This window comes from Halichoerus grypus, chromosome 11, assembly GCF_964656455.1.
Source record: "Halichoerus grypus chromosome 11, mHalGry1.hap1.1, whole genome shotgun sequence".
In the NCBI taxonomy this organism is placed as follows: domain Eukaryota; kingdom Metazoa; phylum Chordata; class Mammalia; order Carnivora; family Phocidae; genus Halichoerus; species Halichoerus grypus.
Window position 1 is genome coordinate 45484135 of NC_135722.1, and position 27556 is coordinate 45511690.

A 27556-nucleotide genomic window follows, 5' to 3' on the forward strand; every position below is an offset into this window, starting at 1 on the left:
AAGGCATAAAGGAGAAAAGACCAACTTTATGCTACTTCAGCTACTGCTACAGGCAAGCATGATCATGGAGATACTGGGCTTTTCTGCAACAAAGTTCCAGAATCTAGCCTAGCTTCATGGGTATTGAGAGACAATTAGAGTCATAACTATAGTGCTTAGTTCTAAGCACTTCTAATGATTTCATAAGTACCTAATTCCCTATATTAAACTTTTTCTGTTTAAAATATTTGGAAAGGTTTCTGTTTCCCTTGAGGGAACCCTGGCTAACTGATACAAATGACATTAAACACATTTTACAATTTGGCCTCCAATCCTCACCTCAAACCTTACCTTGAGTCATTCTTACAAGGATACTTCATGCTATAGCCACACAAGATCATCTGTCATTCCGGAATTTAATCTATACTTTCCCCTCTCATCTCTGCAAGTGCTGTTCCTTCTGTTTTCATTGCCCTTGCTTTTCTTCCTAATTGTATTAGTTATCTATTGCTGCATAACAAATTACCCCAAAACTTAATCGCTTATAACAACATTTATTATCTTGTGTTGTTGTGGGTCAGGAACAGGGTCCTCCACTCCAGAACACTCACAGAGTTGCAATGAAAATGCTGGCCAGGGCTGTATTCATCTCAAGGCTCTATTAGAAAGGAATCAATTCCAAGTTCGTTCATATTATTATTGGCAAGATTTAGTTGTTTGCTATTGGCCAAAGTTTGCCCTCAGTACTTTCCCATGTGGAACTCTCCATTGGGGCAGCTCAGAAAATGGCAATTTGCTTCATCAGAGCCAGCAAGAGAAAGAGCCAAAGATAGAGGGTGAGCAAGACGGAAATCATAATATTTTAGACCTAATCTTGGATGTGACATCCCATTACTTTAACTATTATTCTATTCATTATAAGCAGCACTACATCCAGACCACACTTAAGGGGAGGGGATTATTCAAGAGCATAAATAACAGAGGCAGGGATCACTGGGAGTCATTTTAGAAAGCTGCCTCCCACCACATTAATGAATCCTTCTCATTTCTTCTCTTTGCAATTTGTTTATATAATGCTACATTGTATTATTGTGAGTTGTATATATTTTATTTTTCCTTTTATCTCTAGCACTTGTGTAGTACATGCTAAGCTAGTACATACTTAGTTGGCTCTCACTAAAAGTTGTTGAATGAATGAATGCATATATTCTTTGGGATTTCATGAGTTCTAAGTCTTACCTTTATCCAGCTATCTATATTAAGTGTTAAGATCATTCACTATAGGGCCAACTGTTCCTGTCTACCTAAATATTGTTCATCTTGATGTCTTACTTTTGGTATAGGATGCAGTTGTGAACAAACCAGAAGAATACATAAAGGTGATTGTATTTGAACTTTACTCTCTGAGTTGGCTACTGACTCACTGCTATGAGCAATCTCACATTAATATTTATTTTAACAGGACACTGCAGTGTGTTTTGAACTGTGGTCAAGTCAAAGAAAGTTGAGGTGCCTCAGCAACCACAAAGCCAATAAATACTGACAAAAATTTGGTTTCTTTGTCTCTAGATTTTTATTTTAGTCTTTGAAGTCTAGGATGGTTTACTCGCAATCTGGAATTCTACATACTAAATACTATCATTTTCTAGAAGTTAGATGCCTTTTGGAATATTTCCAGACTTTTATTTCTTACTACTCCAATTGTGTTCTTATTTTCTTTGGATTTGGTCTTTAGCTAAGTTGAAGACATTCTTTGTGATCAAAAAAAGAAAAAATTAGTTAAAAGTAAAATCTCTATGAATATGAAAAGACCTAATAGAACACTCCATGTACATATTCTTTTGTCTATAAGGATTAGCATTTTAGCAAAAGTCAACATCATAAATGATAATAGTAATAGCAAAGACTTAGATGTTACAAACTGCATAAAACTGCTGAATCATAACAAAATATCTTAAAATCATATTATGTTAATCTCCATTAGTAGGTTTTTGAAAATAATCTATTAAAAAGCAGCAAGAGAAAAGAAGACAGTTACATACAAGGGGAAATCCCTATAGGGCTATCTGCAAATTTTTCAGCAGAAACTTTGAAGGACAGAGGGAGTAGCAAGATATATTCAAAGTGCTCAAAGGGGGAAAATCTTCAGGAAAGAATACTCTAGCCAGCAAGGTTATCAGTCAGAATGGAAGGAGAAATAATGAATTTCCCAGACATAGAAGAGCTAAAGGAGTTCATGACCACTAAACCAGCCCTAAAAGAAATATTAACAGGGACTTCGAGTAGAAAAGAAAGACCATAAGTGAGAGTATGAAAAATAAAAAACACAAAAGCAGTAAAAATAAGTATTTCTGTAAAAATCAGCCAAGGGATTCATAAAATAAAATGATGTAAAATATGACACCATATACCTAAAACATGGGGAGGAGAGGAGTGAAGAATGGGTTCAAACTTAAGCAACCAACAACTTAATACAGACTGCTATATGCAGATGTTTTATACAAACCAAATGGTAACCACAAATCAAAAACCAGTAATAGATATGCAAACAATAAAGAGAAAGGAATCCAAGTATATCACTAAAGAAAGCCAACAAACCATGAAAGAGAGCAAGAAAGGATATCACACACACACACACACACACACACACACACACACACACACACACAAATCTAAAAAAACAACCACAAAACAAATAACAAAATGGCAATAAATACGTATCTATCAATAATTACTTTGAATGTAAATGGACTAAATGCTCCAATCAAAAGACACAGCATGACAGAGTGGATAAAAAAAAACAAGACCCATCATATGTTGCCTACAAGAGATTCATTTTAGACCTAAAGACACCTGCAGATTGAAAGTGAGGGGATGGAGAAACATCTATCATGCAAATGGATATCAAAATGAAGGGGGGGAAATTGGAGGGGGAGACAAACCATGAGAGACAATGGACTCTGAGAAACAAACTGAGGGTTCTAGAGGGGAGGGGGGTGGGGGGATGGGTTAGCCTGGCAATGGGTATTAAAGAGGGCACGTACTGAATGGAGTACTGGGTATTACACACAAACAATACATCAAAAACTAATGATGTAATGTATGGTGATTAACATAACATAATAAAAAAAAAAAAAAAAAGAAAGCCAGAGTAGCAATACTTACATTGGACAAAACAGACTTTAAAACAAAGACTGGTTGGGTGCCTGAATGGCTCAGTAAGTTGAGTATCCGACTCTTGATTTTGGCTCAGGTCATGATCTCAGGGTTGTAAGATGGGGCCTCGTATTGGGTTCTGCACTGGGCGTGGAACCTGCTTAAGATTCTCTCTCTCCCTCTCCTGCTGCTTCTCACCCCCTCAAATAAATAAACAAATAAATAAAACAAAGACTGTAACAAGAAACAAAGAAGGAAACTATATAATAATAAAGGGCATAATCCAACAAGAAAATATAACTATTGTAAATATTCATGTACCCAATGTTTGGGTACATGAGTGTGGGAGCACTCAAATAAAAAACAGTTAATAACAAACACAAAGGAACTAATCAACAGCAATACAATAATAGTAGGGGACTTTAACACCCCATTTACATCAATGGACAGATCATGCAAACAGAAAATCAACAAGGAAACAGTGGTTTTGAATGACACTCTGGGCCAGATGGATTTAACAGATATATTTAGAACATGCCATCCTAAAACAGCAGAATACACATTATTACCAAGTCTACATGGAACATTCTCCAGAACAGATCACATATTAGGCCACAAAATAAGTCTCAACAAATTAAAAAAGACTGAAGTCATACCATGCATCTTTTCTGACCACAACACTATGAAACTAGATATCAATCGCAAGAAAAAAATCTGGAAGAAACACAAGTACATGGAGGTTAAATAACATGCAAATTACTAAACAACAGATTGGTCAACCAAAAAATCAAAAAAGAAATTAAAAAATTACATTCAGACAAATGAAAATGAAAACACAACAGTCCAAAATGTTTGGGATACAGCAAAAGCAGTTCTAAGGGGGAAGTTTATAACAATACAGGCCTACTTCAAGAAGAAAAATCTCAAATAAACAACCTAACTCTATACCTAAAACAGCTAGAATAAGAAAAATAAACAAAACCCAAAACCAACAGAAGGAAGGAAATAATAAAGACTAGAGCAGAAACAAATGATACAGAAGCTAAAAATAAATAAATAAAAGATCAATGAAACCAGAAACTGGTTCTTTGAAAAGATCAACAAAACTGATAAACCTCTAGCCAGACTCATAAAAGAGAGAGAGAGAGAGAAGACCCAAATGAACAAAATCAGAAATGAAAGAGGAGAAATAACCAACACCACAGAAATACAAAGAATTATAAGGGAATATTTTGAAAAATTAAATGCCAACAAATTGGAGAAACTAGAAGAAATGGATAAATTCCTAGAAACATATAACCTACCAAAACTGAAGCAGGAAGAAATAGGAAATTTGAACAGATCAAATACCAGCAATGAAATTGAATCAGTAATCATAAAACTCCTAACAAACAAACATCCAGGACTAGCCGCCTTTACAGGCAAATTCTACAACACATTTAAAGAAGAGTTAATAATTCTTCTCAAAAAGACACGTATCATATGACCTCACTGATATGAGGAATTCTTAATCTCAGGAAACAAACTGAGGGTTGCTGGAGTGGGGGTTGGGGTGGGAGGGATGAGATGGCTGGGTGATAGACACTGGGGAGGGAATGTGCTATGGTGAGCGCTGTGAATTGTGCAAGACTGTTGAGTCACAGATCTGTACCTCTGAAACAAATAATACATTATATGTTAAGAAAAAAAAAAAAAGAAGAAGATAGCAGGAGGGGAAGAATGAAAGGGGGGAATCGGAGGGGGAGACGAACCATGAGAGACGATGGACTCTGAAAAACAAACTGAGGGCTCTAGAGGGGAGGGGGGTGGGAGAATGGGTTAGCCTGGTGATGGGTATTAAAGAGGGCACATTCTGCATGGAGCACTGGGTGTTATGCACAAACAATGAATCATGGAACACTACATCAAAAATTAATGATGTAATGTATGGTGATTAACATAACAATAAAAAATTTTTAAAAATAATAGTAATAATTCTCAAACTATTCCAAAAAATAGAAGAGGAAGGAAAACTTCCAAATTCATTCTATGAGGCCAGCATTATCCTGATACCAAAACCAGATAAAGACATCACCAAAAAAGAGAACTATAGGCCAATATCTCTGACAAATATAGATGCAAAAATCCTTAACAAATTTTAGCAAACCGAATCCAATTAATACATTGACAAAATCATTCACCACAATCAAGTGGGATTTATTCCTGTGATGTAAGGGTGGTTCAATACTCACAAATCAGGGGCACCTGGGTGGCTCAGTTGGTAAAGCGTCTGACTCTTGATTTTGGCTCAGGTCATGGTCTCAGGGTTGTGAGATCAAGCCCCATGTAGGGCTCTACACTGGGCATGGAGTCTGCTTAAGATTCTCTTTCTCCCTCTCCCTTGCCCCTCCCCACTCCCTCTCTAAAATATATATATATTTGCAAATCAACCAACATGATACATCACACCAATAAGAAAAAGAATACAAGCCATATGATCATTACAGTAGATGTAAAAAAAAGCATTTAACAAAGTACAACATACATTAATGATAAAAGCCCTCAACAAAGTAGGTTTAGAGGGAATATACCTCAACATAATAAAGGCCTTATATATAAACCCATAGCTAACATCATATTCAATGGGGAAAAACTGAGAGCTTTTCCCATAAGGTCAGGAACAAGACAAGGATGTCCTCTCTCACCACTCTATTCATAGTACTGGAAGTTCTAGCCACAGCAATCAGACAAGAAAAAGAAATAAGAGGCATCCAAATTGGTAAGGAAGAAGTAAAACTTTCACTATTTGCAGATGACACACTATATATAGAAAATCCTAAAGACTCCACCAAAAAACTTAAGTGAATTCAGTAAAGTCACAGGATACAAAATCAATGTACAGAAATCTGTTGCATTCCTATACACTAAAAATGAAGCAGCAAGAAGTGAAATTAAGAAAACAATCCCACTTACAATTTCACCAAAACCAATAAAATATCTAGGGATAAACTTAACTAAGGAGGTGAAAGACCTGTACTCTGAAAACTATAAAACACTGATGAAATTCGAGATGACAAAAAGAAATGGAGATATTCCATACTCATGGGTTGGAAGAACAAATATTGTTAAAATGTCTATATTACCCAAAGGAATCTACATATTTAATGTAATCCCTATCAAAATACCAATAGCATTTTTCACAGAATTAGAACAAACAATCCTAAAATTTGTATGGAACCACAAAAGACCCTGAATAGTCAAAGGAATCTTGAAAAAGAAAAACAAAACCAGAGGTATCATAATTCCACATTTCAAATTATATAACAAAGCTGTAGTAATCAAAACAGTATGGTACTGGCATAAAAATAGACACATAGATCAATAGAGCAGAATAGAAAACTCAGAAATAAACCCATGATTGTATGGTAAATTAATCTTCAACAAAGGAGGAAAGAATATACAATGGGAAAAAGTCTCTTCAACAAATGGTATTGGGAAAACTGGACAGCTACATGCAAAAGAATGAAACTGGACCACTTTCTCACACCATACACAAAAATAAATGCAAAATGGATTAAAGACCTAAATGTGAGGTATACCTGGGTGGCTCAGTCAGTTAAGTGTCTGCCTTTGGCTCAGGTCATGATCCCAGGGTCCTGGGATGGAGTCCCTCATCAGGCTCCTTGCTCTACAGGAAGACTGCTTCTCCCTCTGCCTGCTTCTCCCTCTGCTTGTGCTCTCAATCTCTCTCTGACAAATAAATAAAATCTTTAAAAAGACCTAAATGTAAGACTTGAAATCATAAAATCCTAGAAGAGAATACAGGCAGCAATTTCTCTAACATTGGCCATAGCAACATTTTTCTAGATATGTCTCATGAGGCAAGGGGGGAAAAAAGCAAAAATAAATTATTGGGATTATATAAAAATAAAAAGTCTCTGCACACTCCTGGGTATTTACCCCAAAGATACAAAAGTAGGGACCCGAAAGTGTACGTGCACCCTGATGTTTATAGCAGCAATGTCCACAATAGCCAAACTGTGGAAAGAGCCAAGATGTCCATCAACAGATGAATGGATAAAGAAGATGTGGTATATATATATAATGGAATATTATGCAGCCATCAAAAGGAATGAGATCTTGCCATTTGCAACGACGTGGATGGAACTGGAGGGTATTATGCTGAGCGAAATAAGTCAAACAGAGGAAGACATGTATCATATGACCTCACTGATATGAGGAATTCTTAATCTCAGGAAACAAACTGAGGGTTGCTGGAGTGGGGGGTGGGGTGGGAGGAATAGGGTGACTGGGTGATGGACACTGGGGAGGGTATGTGTTCTGGTAAGCGCTGTGAATTGTACAAGACTGTTGAATCTCAGATCTGTACCTCTGAAACAAATAATGCAATATATGTTAAGAAAGAAAAGAAGAAGAAGAAGAATGTAGTAGGAGGGGAAGAATGAAGGGGGGGAAATCGGAGGGGGAGAAGAACCATGAGAGACGATGGACTCTGAAAAACAAACTGAGGGTTCTAGAGGGGAGGGGGGTGGGAGGATGGGTTAGCCAGGTGATGGGTATTGAGGAGGGCACGTTCTGCATGGAGCACTGGGTGTTATGCACAAACAATGAATCATGGAACACTATATCTAAAACTAATGATGTAATGTATGGGGATTAACATAACAATAAAAAAATTTAAAAAAAAAAGTCTCTGCACAGTGAAGGAAACAATCAACAAAACTAAAAGGCAACCTACTGAATGGGAGAAGATATTTGCAAATGACATATCCAATAAACAGTCAGTATCCAAAATATATAAAGAACTTACACAACTCAACACCAAAAAACCAAATAATCCAATTTAAAAATGGGCAGAAGACACAGACATTTCTCTGAAAAAGACATACAGATGGCCAACAGACACATGAAAAGATGCTCAACATCACTCATCATCAGGGAAATGCATATCAAAACTACAATGAGGTATCACCTCACACCTGTCAGAATGGCTAAAATCAAAAACACAAGAAATACGAGTGTTGGCAAGGATGTGGATAAAAAGGACCCCTTGGGCACTGTTGGGAATGTAAACTGGTGCAGCCACTGTGGAAAACAGTATGGAGGTTCCTCAAAAAGTTAAAAATACCCAGTAATCACATAACTGGGTATTTACTCAAAAATACAAAAACACTAACTCAAGGGATACATGCACTATCCCTATTTTTTATAGCATTATTTACAATAGCCAAATTATGGAAGGAGCCCAAGTCCATCAATAGATGAATGGATAAAGAAGATATGGTGTATATATATACAATAGAATATTATTCAGCCATAAAAAAGAATGAAATCTTGCCATTTACAACAACATGGTTGGATCTAGAGGGTATAATGCTAAGTGAAATATGCCAGTCAGAAAGACAAATACCATAGTATTTCACTCATATGTGGAATTTAAGAAACAAAACAAATGAGCAAAGCAAAAAAAAAAAAGAGAGAGAGAGAGAGAGGCAAACCAAGAAACAGACTCTTAACTATAGAGAACAAACTGATGGTCACCAGAGGAGAGGTGGGCAGGGGGATGGGTGGAATAGGTGATGGAGATGAAAAAGTACACTTATCATGATGAGCACTGAGCAATGTATAGAATTATTGCATCACTATATTTTACACCTGAAACTAATATAACACTGTATGTTAACTATACTAGAATTAAAATTTTAAATTTAATGAAAAAACAAAAACAAAGAAAATAATCTATTAAAGATATACTATCAAGTGGAAAAACATAACAGAAATTTCTATGTAGTAGAGGTATGGGGAGGAGATGTCTAAACCCAACTGGATCAAGCATGGAAACTATGTCTGGGTTGTAAATCTAGAAAGGAGGATGGCACTAGGTGTATGCCATTAGTGGACAACAGAGACAATGTGAACTTACCAGGCTTATTGACTGGTATCTGAAGAAGCAAACCTGATCCCAATTTGGACTAAAACATGGCTTTGCCTGTGGGGGATCTTGCCCTGTTTCTGACATCCCAATACAGGTAGATCAAAGTATTAAGATGCTCAGTCAAATAACACTTTAATAACACTTAGAGTAAGCTGGGTGCCCTGCATCTGCACAGGGGAAAAAGTCATGTGGTGGCAACCAGAGTTGGGGAACAATTCAAACTTTAATATAAGCAGGAGAATATTCCCATCCTTGCTCCCACTTCTATATGTCCCCTTCCGAATATCGCTCCCCCATGGGAAAGGGAGATACTAACCCAATTGGTAACAGTCAAGATCACTTCTGGGTCATATTTCACTGGTAGGTAGAGTTATTCTGCTTTAAAGCTCAGTACCTATTCCTAGCACTCAATGGTCTGCTTTATGTCTTGGACCCTGGCAGGGCCTGGTCCCTAGAGGTCAGGTAGCCATTATCATCTATAATTTCCACTCTATATACGTGGTTAGATAAGTGGACTTGTGGTTCTTGTTGTGTCCTTCTCTTTCTGGATCCTACTTAGGCCTCCAGGTTTAAAGCTCTATGCTCAAAAGTTCTGCAGAGAGCCCTGCACTAGAGTTTATTGGCTGATATCAACCAAGTCTAGGTAGGGTCAGACATAATTATCCTTATTACACTGTCTATATTTCCTTTATTCTCTTTTACCAGAATGATGACTTGGGAAGCACCAATGTAACTTGCATTTCTCTAGATCTGTTAAAGCAGAATCCTTGAAAAAAAGTAACTCTCTAGGTTTATCCAGAAGCAGGACATTCAAATGTGCTCACAAGCAAGTATGGTTACCTTTCATATGGCATTAAGTGTTTTCCCAGTGCTCTTGGCCTAATTACACTCAGCAAGTACTATCATATCTTCTACTAGATGCACTGACCACTTCTACTTGTTTCTTTCTCTCCCACCAAGCAGCATGACTGTCTCCTCTAGGTATCACCACAGCTACCAGGTACCACTGCCTCTACTAAGCCCTGCTTCTATATCCTCTGGGAACCGCCACACCCACAAGGTACCACGGACTATGCCAAATTCTTCTGTTGCATCCCGGGTTATATTCTAGGTCACATCTACCAGGTAACAATGCTACTTCACTAGATGATGACCTGTCTACTAGAGACTGCTGCCTTTTCCTCCAGTTACCACAAAAATCTTCAGACACTGCCATCTGTGCCAGGTATTACTGCAGTTACTATTGCCTGACATTAGTGCTGATGCACTGGAATCCTTGAATTCCCAAAGTTAAGAAATGTGTCTAGATAGGCTTGTGGGATTTAGTAAAACAAATACCAGAAAAATCCAATTAAATCTGAATTTCAGTCAATAACAAATAATATTTTATTGTAAGTATGTCCCATATATATGTGTGAAGTAATATTTGAGGCATACTTATACTAAAAATTCTTTATTATTTACCTGAAATTAAGGTATTAAGGAGGGCACGTACTGCATGGAGCACTGGGTGTTATATAAAAACAATGAATCGTGGATCACTATATCAAAAACTAATGATGTATTGTATGGTGACTAATATAACATAATAAAATAACATGAAAAAAAAAGAAAAATTCTATCTGTGCATAGTGGTTTCAGTTCATGCCCACGAGTTCCGTTTCTATCTTGTCTTACCAGCTCTCCCAACTGAGTAAGCCAATTCTTTGCAATAAATCTCTTAGTATATATCTCCTACTTGTTCTGTTTCTCTGGTTGAACCCCAATACACCCAGTTTCTGTGAAAAGGTAATAGTATGAAAAAAGGAGGGGAGGAGAACTGCTCCCAATTAAAAGAAATTTCAAATATAACCACTAAAATGTAATGAGAGTACAAATTTACTACCTGTAAAGGACATATTTTAGATAATCTGGGGAATATAATTATGAACTGGCTGCTTCTAGTCCTTGTTTTCCATGTAGCAGAGTGATAAACTGACCCGGGTTTTTCTCTCTGGGAGTAAACTTTGTCATTTCCCATTGGTCTGTCCGTGGCAACAAGGACCCAAAAGACCAAGGTGGATAGCTCCCAGGATTGGAGCAAGTACTCTCTATGTTGTTCTTGAACTTTCTGTCTTCATTTCCCCTGGCCCTGTCAGTATACATTGGCTTGATCTTTCCTTGCGTTATACATGATAATGGTAAGGTTTGAGTTTTGCACTTGCATAAGGAGAAACGTGACTTCTTTGCTCTGCAGTTATTAGGCCTACCTGGCTTAGAAAAAAAAAAAAAAAACAGACTTCCAGCTGGAAGAGTTTAAAGGAGAGAGGCAGCTGATTGATAGTATTAAAACACTGATGTGACAGGATGTGACAGCTAGGGAAGAGAATGATAACTTGTCTCCTAGCCAAAAGACGTTGGTAGGGAAGTAGACTCCTTTGATTTCAGTAAGGTAGAAAGTGTTCACAGGAAAAGCAGATAATGGCAGAGTTGTTGGCAAGAGAATGGGAATTCCTGAGGTCAAACTGAGATAGCTAAGGCAGAGAGAAAGCTAGCTTGAGGTGAGTGAAGATGAGGTATGCTAAAGGAAAGTGAACTATAAAGAGTTGCAGAGATCAGTGATCATAGGACATAGCAATAAAGGATTACGGGGGGGAGTGTTAGGAGGTGGTTTGGAATGACATGGTAACAATGGGGGTAGGCAGTATATAGAATGACTCTCCTCAAGATCCAGGTAGATCTTTGAGGCAATGGGATGGTAAAATCATCCATTTAAAATGAGTTCCCTAACACTGGGGTCCATTTTGTTGGTATGTTCTGGCCTAATACTGAACACCAGCACCTTTATGGTATAGACTTAATAATGTTTCACGTTGCTTGGTTTGGCAGCAAGATACAAGATGGACCGAATAAATATGTTTCAGAATAAGTTGATTGGCTAAGATGTTATTATACTAATCTATCTGTCAGATACCAAGGAATTTATATTGAGATGATAATATGGAATGGGTTAAGCCTAATAGTAGAAATATAATGCAGTAGCTAAAACTTGAGGTTCTGAAATCAGATAGTGGATTTGAATCCCTGATCTACCATTTATGAACTATGTGACCTTAGGCAATTTATTTAACCTCTCTAGGACCGTTTTCTATAAAATTGAGATGATACTGATATCTAACTTTTAGGGCTATTGTGAGGCTTACATGAGATAATATATATAGAATACTTTTGGTACCTGGCACACACTAAGAACTCAAAAAAAAAAAAAAGGATTAAAAAAAAACTAGAAGAAATTATAAAGAAAGTACAGGATACCATGACAGAATGCTTTGGAGACAGAAAGAAATCTCTTCATATGATTTAGCCTGGGAAACAAGAAGGAATACTGAAGCTCCTTTGATACAGAGATTGTTGAAATCATGTGCCCATTACTGTAGTGTATTCATTCCTCTGAGAGATACTCTATATAAATATGGAAATACAGGATTAGAACACTAATGAAGGATAACAATTGGCAATGTTGATTAGGAAATCATCTGAATACAGATGATAATTGAAGCTATGAGTGCCTGAGTTCCCCAAATTTTCAAAAATAAAAGCAGAAAACTGAGGACAGAGCTTGAGAAGAAATAGCCAGAAGGGAAATAAAAACCTCAAAGTGTATCATCCTAGAAGATGATGAAGCTTTAATCTTAATTACAGGTAGCCAGTTGTTCCTCTGTATTCTACACTAATAAAATTAAAAGCAGTAATGTATTGAGGAAAAGCACTACACTCACTAATGGCCAGGAAATCCAGATTCTAACCCAGTTTAGTTAATTTGCTCTGTGGTCCATAGGTGAATCACTTCTCATCTTTGGATCTCAGTTTCCTCCTCTATAAATGGAGAATGTTGGACCAAATCATTTATTAGTTCTTTTAACTTCATGATTTTATGAATAAATACAGGAAGTTAAAAATGTTTACAATCCCAAACCACTCAGAGCCTTCCTCATATATTCCCACATTCCTGTCACAGATGTTTAGTGACCTTACAAAAAGCAGGAGGCATTGGACATACTTTCGTAGAAAAAGAGTTTCAAAAGTCTCTCAAATTTTCCTGGTCTTCACTACAGGGCTGTGTTTACTACAATTTTATTGAAGCCTCTGTATTTTAATGGGCAAATACCTATGTAAAATATGAAAATCTGAATATGCATCACAAATTATAAGATTCATTACAAAAGGATCCATTCTTCTTATAAAAGGATTAACTTAGTGGTTTCTTCTTCCATAACTCTTACTATTTATACTTACGGATTCCTACAAACATTTCCCTACACCTTTTTTATATGTAAGAAAAATAAAGGTTTCCTTGGCCTGCTACAAAATAACTTCATAATTCCTATTTCAGAATTTCTAATCTCTTCTATTACAGTTTTTAAGATAATCCTTATTTCTGTCTTATGGTTTTATTATTTTAGTTAAATCATTATGCTTTGGCAAGTTCAAAAAAACTGTAATGATGAGAAGAAATTATCTAGAGATGTTGATAATAATACTAATTTTTAAATATTTTATTCTTGTAGTCTCTCCTATAGTGCAATCTTCACTACAGTCTCCATGAAGTATAAAAAGGACTACTTGAATTTTATAAATTGAAAGCAATTTGCAGTGATTTTCTGACTCCCAGGCTCAGATTAGGCTGTAATATTAAGCCTCCTAAAATTTAAATAGGTATGTTTTTCCCTCCCAACTTTATTGAGGTATAATTTGCATATAATAAACTACATATGATAAAAGTATACAATTTGAGATCTGACTTATGTATACATCTGTGAAACCATCACTACAATCAAGAAAATTAACATGTCTATCACTACAAAATGTTTCCCCCTTTGTGATACTGCCCTCCCACCCATTTCCATGCCCCATTTTTCATCCCTCCCATCCCACTGATCTGCAACCACTGATCTGCTTTTATCACTATAAATTGGATTTTCTAGAATTTTTTATCAATGGAATCACACAGTATGTATTCTTTTTTGTCTGGCTTCTTTCACTCAGAATAACTATTCTGAGATTCATCCATGTTACTGAGTCTATCTATTGTTCATTCCTTCTTATTGTCAAGTAGTATTCCATTGTGTGGATATACCACAATGTGTTTCCATTCACCTGTTGATGGGCATTTGGGCTGTTTCTAGTTTGGGTCTATCACAAATAACGCTGCAATGAATATTCGTAGTCTTTGTGGGTGAATACCTAGGAGTGGAATGGCTGGATCATATGGTAGGTGTATGTTTAGCTTTTAAAGAAATGGTCAGATTTACACTTTAAGAAATGGTCCAAACTTCCAAAATAGTTACAACATTTTATATTCCCAAAATGCAGTATATACAAATTCCAATTGTTCCACATCCTTGCCAACAATTTGTATGATCAGCCTTTTTAATTTTAGCCATTCTGTGACTAGGGTGTGCAGTGATATCTCATTGTACTTCTACTTTGCATTTCCCTGATGACTAATGATGTTAAGCATCTTCTCATGTGTCTATTTTGTCATCAATACATCTTCTTCCGTGAAGTGTCTGTTTAAATTTGATGCCCAATTTTAAAAAATTGGGTTCCCTCCTTACTGACTTGTAAGAGTTCTTTATATATCCTAATTAGAAGTCCTTTATCAAATATATGCTTTGCAAATACTTTCTCCCAGTCTTGCCTCTTTACTTTATTATGTTTTGAAAAGAAGTTTTAATTTTGATAAAGTAAAACTTACTAATTTTTTCCCTTTTAAGATTTATGCTTTTTGTGCCATGTTTAAGAAATCTTTGCCAAATCCAAAGTAACTGAGTTTTTTTCTTATATTCTAGTCTATGAGTTTTATAATTTAGAAAATTCAATTGATTTTCCTGTTTCTTCAACTGTAAAATGAAGGTGTTAATAATACCTACCTCACAGGATTGCTATGAGGATTAAATTAATACCTTTAAAGTACTTAGAACAGGGCTTGTTCTAATGGTCAATAAATATTATCCATTATTAGAGGGCAGGATTAATTCTTCACAGTATAAATCTACAAATGATTGAAGGACAAGTGTCCAAACATTAAGAATCATAAATAGTTTAATTTAGCTGCTAAGTAGCTTAATTTAGTTTAAGCTACTATAAGTAGTTTAAACCTGAGTTTAAATCCTTGCTCTGCTGTTTACTGGCTATGTAACTTTGGGCAAACTACTTAAACAAGAGCAATGCCTGGAAGGTGACCTAGTATAGTACGTGGCACACAACAGATGCTTAAGGGACAGCAACAGTATCACCAGCATTTGTTCATAGTAACTGCTGCCATTTATGAGGGCTTACCTTTTGGGACCCCGTGCTAATTACTTTCCATACAGTCTTTTATGCTTCTTAACCTAGCTAGGTGAGTATAATCGGCCCCATCTCATGGTAAAGTAACAAGATTACCTTTGTGCAGCTATGACCAGGGGGAGGTTGGAGGCCTAATAAGGAGTGGCTTGGACTCCAACCCTTGCCCAAACCCGGGATTTACAGTGCGGCCTTTGTCACCAGCTGGGCCCTCGACAGCGGCTCGGGAGATGGCGCCAGGAGAGGCGGCAGCCGGCCAGGCCGGAGCCAAGGCCACCTCACACAGCCGCGCCTCAAAGAGCCTGCCAGGCGTGGCTTCTCCCGCCGCCTCTCGGGCACGGCCCACTCCTGGGCCTCCACCCTCCCCTCTCAGACGGCTTCCGGGGCTCGGGCGTCGAAGGTCCTCAGACAAAGCGGCGCGAGAGCGCGGGAGCGCAGGACTGTCGTGAGAGGTTGGGCACCGTTTCCAGGCAACACGCTGGGGGCAGGGCTTCTGCGTCACTGAGGTGCGACCCAGTCGCAGGCCGAGCCAGCGTCGCCGCCGCCTGCGGGTCTGAGCTGCGGGCTGAGGCGGAGCTGCTGCCGCCGGAAGCGCGATGCCTTGAACCTGGGGTGAGCTGCGCGGGGCTGTCCTTTCGCCGTTCCTTTCCTTGTTACTCCAAGACCCTAGGGCTGGGAGGAGAAACACCGGCCAGTCCTCAGCTGCTGAGAGGCGCTTCATTGGGGAAACAGGCCTGGCCCCGCCACCCTTCCTAGGCCTCGGCTTAGGGCTCAGCGCTGGCTTGGGAGGCCTTTCCGTGGACGCTGTGTCCCCAACCCGACAGTTTCCAGTGACCAGGGCTGCAGATGGCCTGTCCCGGAGGAGGGGTGATTCTGTGGAACCAGGAGAGAGTTTGTCCTCCTTGAGCCGGGAACCGCTTTTGAATATTGCCGCCGGCGCAGTCAGTGGGCCAGCGGACATAGCTGTTGGTTAAAAGTGCAGGTGCGCTTGAGGAGGGGCAGAGGCGGCTAGGATGGCCGGAGGGTGGCGGCTGTGCATAGCAAACACACCGATGCTGCAGAAACCTGTGTGCCCCTGCCGCACTGGACACCCCCGATTAGAAACCCTTGCCTCAGGCGATAGCTCAGAAATGGCCAGGTCGGTCTGCTTAGCTGGCCCTCCATTGCTAAATTACCTTACACTGCCCATCTTCCCAAAGGGCTTACCTGGTCGAACCAGCTACCTTGGCCCCGTCGGAGACAAAAAGTCACCTTGCTAATACTTGTAGTAACTATTCCTGGAAAGGAAGCCTTCTGTGTTAGCTTTTGAAGTGATTTATTCTTTTATGTGTATTGTATTACAAAATGTGGATTTACTGCTGTTATTCAAATTTATCCCCAGCCCTTTTATTAAATTTCAGTCTGTGTTCTTCGCTCTGGTGTATTTATAAAGCTGCCTTAACACTTACTATGGTTTGTAAGTCTTAGATCTTCTGCATAAAGTTATTCTTTTCCAGCTCTCCTCTGCCCATTCTTGCTATAAAATAAGTTCCATCCATTCAGAATTTCATCTGGGCTATGAGGTGCCATGGATCAACGATCCTAAATCAGTAACCTCTATACTGGGAAAAAAAAAAAAAAAAGAAGTGATGCTTTCTGAATTAAGAACTCAAAAGTAGTATGGGTTTTTCTCCTTTCGTTTGATTCTGCCTGACTGCAGTTTCTAAGTAGTTTCCTCCAGAATATGATCGTAGGTTTCCAAAATGTGTTCTTTGTCATTTGGTGTAAGTGAACTGTGTAGCCTGATCCTTCTTACTTCATGTCTAAACACTTAATACACTTCCGTTCCCCTTCTCCCAAAAAGGCAGGGAAGGTCCAGAGAGAGTTCTTACAAGTATAGTTGGTGTGTTTTTCTAAATATGAAATGTATTTAGTAAACACAGCAGTGCTATCAGAAATCCATAGTCTTAATCTTAAGTACTCTCTTTTTGTAATTTTTCTTTCTATAATTTTTTTTTTCTAATTAAGATCTTTGGGCCCAGAACAAGTATTCCAGCTCCTATAGTAACTGGTCTAATTGTTTCCTTAGAATCTGTTAATAGTTGCTATTAATTTCTTGTCTTGCAGAACAGCTGATATCTGCTTACAGATCTAGAGTTTAATTAAGCAGTGAGTAATAAAATAAATAATACCCTTAAGGATCTAGTTTTTAGAACTTAGTTTTTACCACTGATGTTAAAGCTGACTTAACAATGAAAGTAGTTGATGATTATTTCAATTATAAATATCATTTTTGTAAGTAAAGAAGTCGATACAAAAATTTCATGGAGAACAAGTTTCAGAGAGGTTTTCTAAATACTACAGTACTTGTCACCTAGTCATTTTACTGTACTTTTTAGGCTTCTTAACATTGCTTTAAATCCTTTTATGAATGGATATGGTTTAAACATTCATGGAAGTTTTTGCTTTGTTTTGTTTTTTGTTTTGCCAGTTACCCATGATGTGATTTTTATATCTTTGTAATGAATATTTGAACTACAACAATTCATTTGTTAGAAAAAGAAGTGATCAAGTGTATGTTACCACCCACTAGAGAATGTGGCATTTTTGGAATCCTTGACATCCTTATGAGTTTCAAAATAACATTTGTTCTTTATTTAGAAAATCCTTCAATCCTGGTTTTTTGAAAGCACATTACAGGCATACCTTGGAGATATTGCAGGTTCAGTAACAGACCACCACAGTAAAGTGAATATTGCAGTAAAGCGAGTCAAATGAATTTTTTGGTTTCCCAGTGCATGTAAAAGTTATGTTTACACTATACTGTAGTCTATTTAAAGTGTGCAACAGCATTATGTCTTAAAAAAAAACAACGTATATACCTTAATTTAAAAAATACTTTATTGCTAAAAAATGCTAACCATCATCTGAGCTTCCAGCAAGTCGTAATTTTTTTTTTTGTTGGTGGAAGGTCTTGCCTCAGTGTTGATGGCTGTTGATTGATCAGGGTGGTGGTTGAAGGTTGGGGTGGCTATGGCAATTTCTTAAACTAAGACAGTAATTAAGTTTGCCTCATCAATTGACTCTTGCTTTCATGAATGATTTCTCTCTAGCATGTAATGTTATCAAAATTGGAGTCAATTTTCAAATTGACTTCTCAAATCCTGCCACTGCTTTACCAACTAAGTTTATGTAATATTCTAAATCCTTTGTTTTCATTTAAACAGTCTTCACCACATCTTCACCAAAAATAGATTCTATCTCAAGAAACCACTTCCTTTGCTCATCCATAAGAAGCAACTCCTTATCCATTGATGTTTTGTCATGAGATTGCAGCAATTCATTCACATCTTCAGACTCTACTTCTAATTCTCGTTCTCTTGCTCTTTCCACCACATCTGCAGTTATCTCCTCCACTAAAGTCTTATACCCCTCAAAGTCATCCATGAGGGTTAGAATCAACTTCTTGCAAACTTCTGTTCACATTGATATTTTCACTTCTTCCCATGAATCATGAATGTTCTTAACGGATCTGGAATGGTGAATCATTTCCAGAAGATTTTCATTTGACTTTGCCCCGGATCCATCAGAGGAATTGCTATCTGTGGTAGCTATAGCCTCACAAAATGTTAACGAATAAGACTTGAAATTACTCCTTAATCCATGGGCTACAGAATGGATGTTGTGTCAGCAGACATGAAAACAATATTAATCTCACTGTACATCTCCATCAGAGCTCTTGGGTGACCAGGTGCATTGTCAATGAGCAGTAATAATTTGAAAGGAATCCTTTTTTCTGAGCAGTACGTCTCTACAGTGGGCTTAAAAAATTTAGTAAGCCATATTGTAAACAGTTGTGCTATCATCCAGACTTTATTGTTCCATTTTTAGAGCATAGGCAGAGTAGATTGAGCATAATTCTTAAGGGCCCTCAGATGATTGGAATGGTAAATGAGCATTGGCTTCAATTTAAAGTCAACTGCAGGGGCGCCTGGGTGGCTCTGTCGTTAAGCGTCTGCCTTCGGCTCAGGTCATGATCCCAGGGTCCTGGGATTGAGCCCCGAATTGGGCTCCCTGCTCGGTGGGAAGCCTGCTTCTCCCGTTCCCACTCCTCCTGCTTGTGTTCCCTCTCTCGCTGTCTCTGTCTATCAAATAAATAAATAAAATCTTTTAAAAATAAAGTAAATAAAGTCACCAACTGCAGGGGCGCCTGGGTGGCTCAGTCAGTTAAGCATCTGCCTTCAGCTCAGATCATGATACCAGGGTCCTGGGATTGAGCTTCTCCCTGTCCCTCCGCCAACTGCCCCTGCTTGCACTCTCTCTCTCTCAAATAAATAAATAAAATCTTAAAAAAAAAAAAAAAAAGTCACCAACTGCATTAGCCCCTAATAAGAGAGCCAGCCTGTCCTTTGAAGCTTTGAAGCCGGGCATTGACTTCTCCTTTCTAGCTATGAAAGTCCTAGAGGACATCTTCTTCCAACAGAAGACTGTTTGATCTACACTGAAAGTCTGTTGTTTAGTGTAGCCACCTTCATGACTTATCTGAGCTAGATCTTCTGGATAACTTGCTGCAGCTTCTATATCAGCACTTGCTTTACCTTGCACTTGAATGTTACAGAGATGACTTCTTTCTTTAAACCTCATGAACCAACCTCTGCTTGCTTCAAACTTTTCTTCTGCAGCTTCCTCACCACACTCAGCCTTCATAGAATGGGAAGGTGGTTAGGACCTTGCTCTGGATTAGGCTCTGGCTTAAGGGAATGGTGTGGCTGGTTCGATCCTCTATCTAGACCACTAAAACTTTCTCCATATCAGCAATGAAGCTGTTTCACTTTCTTATCATTTGTGTTTTCCCTGGAGTAGCACTTTTAATTTTTTTCAAGAACGTTTCTTTTGCATTCACAACTTGGTTAACTGGTGCAAGAGGCCTAGCTTTTGGCCTGTTTCAGCTTTCGACATGTCTTCTTTTTTTTTTTTTTTAAAGATTTTATTTATTTATTTGACAGAGAGAGACACAGCGAGAGAGGGAACACAAGCAGAGAGAGTGGGAGAGGGAGAAGCAGGCTTCCCGCGGAGCAGGGAGCCTGATGCGGGGCTCGATCCCAGGACCCTGGGATCATGACCTGAGCCGAAGGCAGGTGCTTAACAACTGAGCCACCCAGGCGCCCCACGACATGTCTTCTTTATTAAGCTTAATCAGTTCTAGCTTTTGACTTAAAGTGAGAGACGAGTGACTCTTCCTTTCACTTAAACACTTAGAGGCTGTTGTAGGGTTATTAATTTGCCTAATTTCAATATTGTGTCTCAGGGAATGGGGAGGCTAATGGAGAAGGAGAGAGATCAGGGGAACAGCTAGTCCATGGAGCAGTCAGAATATACTGACTGTTTGCTGTCTTATATGGGTGCAGTTCATGCCACCCCAAAACAATTGCAATAGTAACCTCAAAGATCACTGATCACAGATTACCATAACAAATATAATAATAATGAAAAAGTTTGAAATATTGCAAGAATTACTAAAATGTTACAACAGATGAAGTGAGCAAATGCTTTTGGAAAAATGGCACCAATAGACTTGCTCCATGCAGGTTGCCACAAACCTTCAATTTGGGGTTGGGGGTGGAAAGGCAATATTTGTGAAGCACAGTAAAGCCATGTGCAATAAAACAAGGTGTGCCTTTATATCCTGCCAGAAAGGACTAAATTACAGGTGGCATAGTAGTATGAGAGCTGCTAGTTCTTTGAAATCTTTTTACGGGAGATTTATCTTTTGCTGAATCTATGCCAGCAGTTTGCAAATTATATTCCTATGCTATACTACTATTCCATTATCTAGAGGTAATTATTTTGATAATATCAAATAATGAATATTTCTCAATTTATGTACAAGTTAATTTAGTGATACATTTTTACAATTTTATATTTTTTCTTTCATGTATTTTTAAAATTTCAGTTTCTCTCCAAGTGATTACTAGATGAATGAACAAATTAGCAAGAGTCAAAAGAATACTAAGTGAACAATAATAAACCCTGTCAACAATATTTACTGTATCTGTTCATAAACATTTATAGTATGCTTATGTATCTACCAGAAGAGAGAACACAGCTACTATCCTCAGGAAGCTCACAGAGGGGGATGATCAAGTGACCTAACTGATGATATGTGCTATTTTATAAAAGAATGTGCAGAGTCACCGAAGAGGGACACTGAAAAACCAGTGGCAGGTGACTAGAGGGTGGCCACAATAGACTGTTTTTGTGAACATGCACCCTTGGTTTGGTTTTATAATGCGTATAGATCACAGAGCCATATTTTTATGCTAGTGGTGGGTATTAATATTTATCATTATCATTATTTTATGGTATTCAGAGTGAACTGTAAATTCCAGACCCTATCCACTGAACCAGGTTGAGAACCACTGCCCAGGCTCTCTTAGTGTCTAAATAGTGTCGCCTTTTATTTATTTATTTTTTTAAGATTTTATTTATTTATTTATTTGCCAGGGAGAGAGAGAGAAAGCACAAGCAGGGGGGAGCAGCAGGCAGAGGGAGAAGCAGACTCCCCTGCTGAGCAAGGAGCCCGATGTCGGGACTCGATCCCAGGACTCCAGGATCATGACCTGAGCTGAAGGCAGACACTTAACTGACTGAGCCACCCAGGCGTCCCTAGTGTCGCCTTTTAATCAGAGGAGTTAGTGATTAGGTTTCCCAGATACCAAGTGCGATTACCAGATAAAAGGTTAATATGCTGCCTCAAATTATAAACCTTATTCAAAGTTAGGGCATCAGATCAAAACAATGCAGAAACAAAAGGGACCATTTTCAACTCAATAAATAAGTGACCTCGGCTTCTTTTTAAATATCTGTTTGGTAGGGGCGGTATTTTGGAATGAAATACTAGGTTAGAAGTCACCTATTCTATTTCTCACCCAAGCAAAAATCTCTAAAACTTACTCATTAGATGAATTTCTAATCTTTATTTAAACACCTCCACACTTCCGATGAAAACAAGCTGACATACAAGACAGCCCTTAATACCTTTGGATAATTGTTCGTGATAGGAACTTCTTATTTGACCTGAATTTGCCTAATTCACACTTACTGGCCATTTTTTTCACTGTAACTATATAAAATAAATCTTACTTCCTCTTCTACATGAAATCTCTTCAAATGTTTGAACAAACCTATTGGTTGTTACTGAATTATTATCTAGAATAAATCACTTTGTTTCCTTTTCTAGATCCATAACATCTTGTATACTCTTCCGGTTATGTTAAAATGATTAATGCCCTTAAAAAGTGTGACTGCTTAGGGGTGCCTGGGTGGCCCAGTTGGCCAACCCTTGATTTCAGCTCAGGTCATGATCTCAGGGTTGTGAGATCAAGCCCCGTATCAGGCTCTGGGCTGGGCAGGGAGCCTGCTTAAGATTTTCCCTCCCCTTCTGTCCCTCCCTCCCCAACCCTCCTTTAAAAGAAAAAAAGAAAAAAAAAAAAAAAAAGCTTTAACTGCCTAGGGCTGATAACAGTACTTCAGTGTGGTAGGCCCATTACAGAACACAATAGAACTAGGGTCTTGCTCTGGACATCTGCTTCTAGCAAGTGTTTAGGACTATTTTAACATCTTGTCCTTATTTTACTGCTGACTTATGTTGACTGAAACCCTCACACTTTATATTTTAACTGCTTTTAAGCACATCTTATCTATGTTTTTGTGCAGTTGACTTTTCAAAACATTCAGGGTTTAACTTTTAGTCATATTTGACATAACTTACTCCATTTCAGAAAATCATTATCAATTTCAGTCTTGATCCTAGTACTCAGTGGACACTATTCATTCATACCAATTTTAGCCATCCACTTCGATGGGCAGGCTTGCAGGCTTGTTTCAGGTCATCAGTAAAACGGTAAACAGACCATCTCTTGGTACTGGTCTCCCTCTCCCTCTGCTTTAGTCACTCTAGCCTTTTTTTATTACCTCAAAGGCACCATGCTCCTTCCTACATTAGACACTCTATAACCTCTGCCTGCAATGTCCTTTCCTCTCCATGCCTCTGCCCCTATTTGGTTAACTCTAACTGATCTCAAATAAAATGTTGTTTGTCCAAGGATTTCCCTGACATAACACTAGGTCAAGCCTCCCTTTTATAGGCTTTTGTAGTACCCTGTACTTGTTTGGCTTAGCTTTTCTCATCTTATAATTATGTATTTATTGGTGTGATTGTTATCTCTTCCCCACTGTATCATATGCTCCATGATGGCAAGAACCATGTTTCTTTTGCTCACTATTGTATCCCCATGGCCTTAAAAAGGCCATGTACAGTGGTGGCTCCCCACCACCAGTTTACATCCCCAACTCCTGATGATGTTTTTATACGTTTGAATTGGAACAAGAAAAACAAGGACAAAATGTACATGTATATGTGTAGTATATGTCAGTGTGAAGTTACTGCCTTCTTGGGAAAGACTTATTTTAATATTCTTCTACTTTTCAAATTATAAATGGTTCATTTTAAATTTTTTGTTAAGTTTTGGGGATATTTTTGCCTATTTTTGGAAACTGTCTTTACTCAGAATAAAAATAAATGCGCAAACCATGGTACTTTGATATTTTACTAGGCTGTGAAACCAGAAATCACTAATGTTGAATACCCTAGAGACCATCTCTAAACTAAGATCTTTCTCTTTGGATACAGTTACTATGAATCTACTTGGCTATATTTAAAATACATAATTTCGCCTTCGGAGATTTTTTTGGTGACCTGGGTCTTCCTCAACAACTTCCTTTCATTTATCTCAGTAATGTAATATTTATCGTTGCCAAGTAGGCTCAGATTCAAAACAGTAATTGTTGGGTTTTCTTTTTTAGTATAATTGTACTTTTCCTTTATTTAATGTGACTAAAAGAATAAATCTCAAATACAGTAACTTAAATTTTAATACCAAAAGCAAATTTACATATTTATGGTTAGTGAGAACTCTTATTGTGAATGGTTTTATATTTTAGAGTTATACATATTTTATATTTTAGAGTTAGAGTTTTATTATTTTTTAATAAATAATAAAGCAGACTTCCTGGCAACCTTTTTCTATAAAATTGTTACTATTTAACCTGCTTTATATGACTGTTAATTTGTGTACAATAAAAATGATAGTTTTTGGTGAGTAGATAAAATGGAATTTCTTGGGGAGGGGGATCAGATTTTTTTTTAACTGTAATTCTTTTTTCTTCTTTAAGATTTATTTATTTATTTTAGAGAGAGAGTGTGTGTGCGAGCGCATGCCCTCGCATGCAGGGGCTGGTGGGGGGCGGGCAGAAGGAGAGAGCGTCTCAAGCAGAGTCCCTGCTGGGGAGCCTGAGGCAGGGCTGATCTCACCACCCTGAGAAAATGACCCCAGCCGAAATCAAGAGTTGGCAGCTCAATCGACTGAGCCACCCAGGGACCCCTGCTTTTTTCTTCTTCTAACTTTGTATTACAAAAAAACCCTATTAGCTATGTGACTTTGTTACTTTAACCTCTCTGTGCTTGTTTCTTCGTCTATGAAATGGTTATTATGGGGTTATGAATGACTGAGTTCGTAAATACATGTAAAGTGCTTAGAAGATTGTGTACTTAGAAGATCACAATGGGAGTGATCACAAGTATTAGCTGCTTTTACTATTAGTAGTAGTATTTGTGCTGAATAGAGATTTTCATATTAAGTTACAGAATAGGTCAGCATAGACAAAAATACTAAAACTTTATTTTCTATTTTTTTTTAAAGATTTTATTTATTTATTTGATAGAGACACAGGGAGAGAGGGGACACAAGCAGGGGGAATGGGAGAGGGAGAAGCAAGCTCTCTGCTGAGCAGAGAGCCTGATGCGGGGCTCCATCCCAGGACCCTAGGATCATGACCTCTGCTGAAGGCAGACGCTTATCGACTGAGCCACCCAGGCACCCCTATTTTCTATTTTAATCACATTCTCAATACTTGATATTCTGATAAATCATTATTTACCAAGGGAAAAAACTTTGTAGAATAAACACATTCAATTCTTCTCTAGCCATAATCATAGACTTCTATCTTTCAAGACTTTAGTTGTTAAATGTTTTGTGATTACATTTTTAAGTCAATTCAATAACTTACTGATCTATACTATACTTATTTATAGATTATTAAAGTAGTGATCTGACCTTTTAACTAAAATATCACCTTCATACTTAGAAAACAAATTATATAAACTCTTAAGTTTAAAACGCCTGGAGAAGTTAGAAAGTGAAAGTGCTATCTTTTTTTTTTTCTAAGCAGAAAATGGGAGGTGGTTAAATTGTCCAATATTGGGCGCCTGGGTGGCTCAGTTGGTTAAGCGACTGCCTTCGGCTCAGGTCATGATCCTGGAGTCCCGGGATCGAGTCCCGCATCGGGCTCCCTGCTCAGCAGGGAGTCTCCTTCTCCCTCTGACCCTCCCCCCTCTCATGTGCTCTCTCTCTCCTCTCATCCTCTCTCTCAAATAAATAAATAAAATCTTTGAAAAAAAAAATGTCCAATATTTTAATTTTCTTAGTTGTTCAAACCAAAAACCTGTTTAATTTGCATATATTTTACAATTAAAAGTAAGTTGCACATTTACAAATAAAGTAATTCAACAACAAATGTTACTTGGCTGATGTAATTATATCATGATTATATATCTTGGTGTATCATAGTGCTCAAGAATATGAACAATAGAATCTGAAAACGTGGGGCGCCTGGGTGGCTCAATCATTAAGTGTCTGCCTTCGGCTCAGGTCATGATCCCAGGGTCCTGGGATCAAGCCCCGCATCGGGCTCCCTGCTCCACGAGAAGCCTCCTTCTCCCTCTCCCACTCCCCCTGCTTGTGTTCCCTCTCTCGCTGTGTCTCTCTCTGTGTCTCTCTCTGTCAAAGAAATAAATAAAAGAAAAAAGAAAAAAAAAAAGAGTCTGAAAACATAAGTTCAAAGTTCACTTCAACCACTTACCATTTTAGGTAAGTTACTTAGCTCTATTTCCTTATCTGTAGAAATAGGAATATAATAATGCCTACCTCTTAGGGTTATTGTAAGAAATAAATGTGATAATATATGGGAAGCCCTTAGTTAGTAGTCTGACACATGGTAAGTAGTCAGGAAATGTTGGGGAAATTATGTAAACAAGCTTCCTATTAAATACAAGCACTTAAATGCCTGTGGCCTGTGTGTGTGTGTGTAATGGTTTTGAGTTGGCAAAATTAGAGGAATTAGACGTTTACCACCCTACCGATAAGTGAATCCTGTTTTTTCATTTGCTATCTGATCTTAAAAAATAGAAATATAGGGGCGCCTGGGTGGCTCAGTTGGTTAAGCATCCGCCTTCTGCTCAGGTAATGATCCCAGGATCCTGGGATTGAGCCCTGCATCAAGCTCCCTGCTCAGCGGAGAGCCTGCTTCTCCCTCTCCCTCTGCTGCTCCCCTTGCTTGTGCTCACTCTCGCTCTCTGTCAAATAAATAAATAAATAAAATCTTTAAAAAAATAGAAATATAAATCTTTACTTTAAAAATACAGTCATTAGGGGGCGCCCGGGTGGCTCAGTTGTTAAGTGTCTGCCTTCGGCTCAGGTCATGATCCCAGTGTCCTGGGATCGATCCCCACATTGGGCTCCCTGCTCCATGGGAAGCCTGCTTCTCCCTCTCCTACTCCCCCTGCTTGTGTTCCCTCTCCTGCTGTGTCTCTCTCTGTCAAATAAATAAATAAAATCTTTTAAATAAATAAATTAAGATATAGTCCTTTAGGGATGCCTGAGTGGCTCAGTCGGTTAAGTGTCTGCCTTCAGCTCAGGTCATGATCCCAGGGTCCTGGGATCAAGCCCCACATCAGGCTCCCTGCTCAGTGAAGCCTGCTTCTCCTTCTGCCTCTGCCGCTCCCCCTGGTTGTGCTTGTTCTCTCTCTCTCTCTGTCAAATAAATAAAATCTTCTAAAAAATCGTTAAAAAAATAAAAATATAGTTATTTAAATAAATTCCACCTTAGACTCATTTAAGTCTACTGAACTCTCAACGGTATTCCCAGTTTTTATTTTCTTGAAGGGATGAGTATATTGCTGTTTTTATAGTGTATATAAAAGTAACTTTTGTATATATTTGACAGGTAACTATGTGAAGCAACACTGTTTCTGGATTTCAAGACATCCTTTCATCATGGGAC

General features: G+C 38.1%; 1 protein-coding gene and 1 long non-coding RNA gene across 7 annotated transcripts in view; one reads left to right on the forward strand and one right to left on the reverse strand.

Moving 5' to 3' along the window:
• LOC144379439 (uncharacterized) overlaps positions 1–15730 on the reverse strand; it is a 209929-nt gene extending 194199 nt beyond the window's left edge. For 4 of the 5 annotated variants that reach the window (XR_013442431.1, XR_013442430.1, XR_013442432.1 and 1 more), the window contains exon 1: positions 15497–15730. This is a non-coding gene — a long non-coding RNA (uncharacterized LOC144379439). Of the gene's footprint in view, positions 1–3144; positions 3335–15496 lie in introns of those variants that run through there. The other variant, XR_013442433.1, reaches the window with a different exon arrangement.
• Positions 15731–15866: 136 nt separating this feature from the next.
• RNF141 (ring finger protein 141) overlaps positions 15867–27556 on the forward strand; it is a 36236-nt gene continuing 24546 nt past the window's right edge. Inside the window, exons 1-2 of one of the 2 annotated variants that reach the window (XM_036111153.2) lie at positions 15867–16009; positions 27500–27556. The exon at positions 27500–27556 is cut by the window's right edge and continues 136 nt beyond it. In XM_036111153.2, coding sequence (XP_035967046.1) covers positions 27550–27556 — 7 coding nt within the window. In that variant the 5' untranslated portion in view covers positions 15867–16009; positions 27500–27549. The other variant, XM_036111154.2, reaches the window with a different exon arrangement.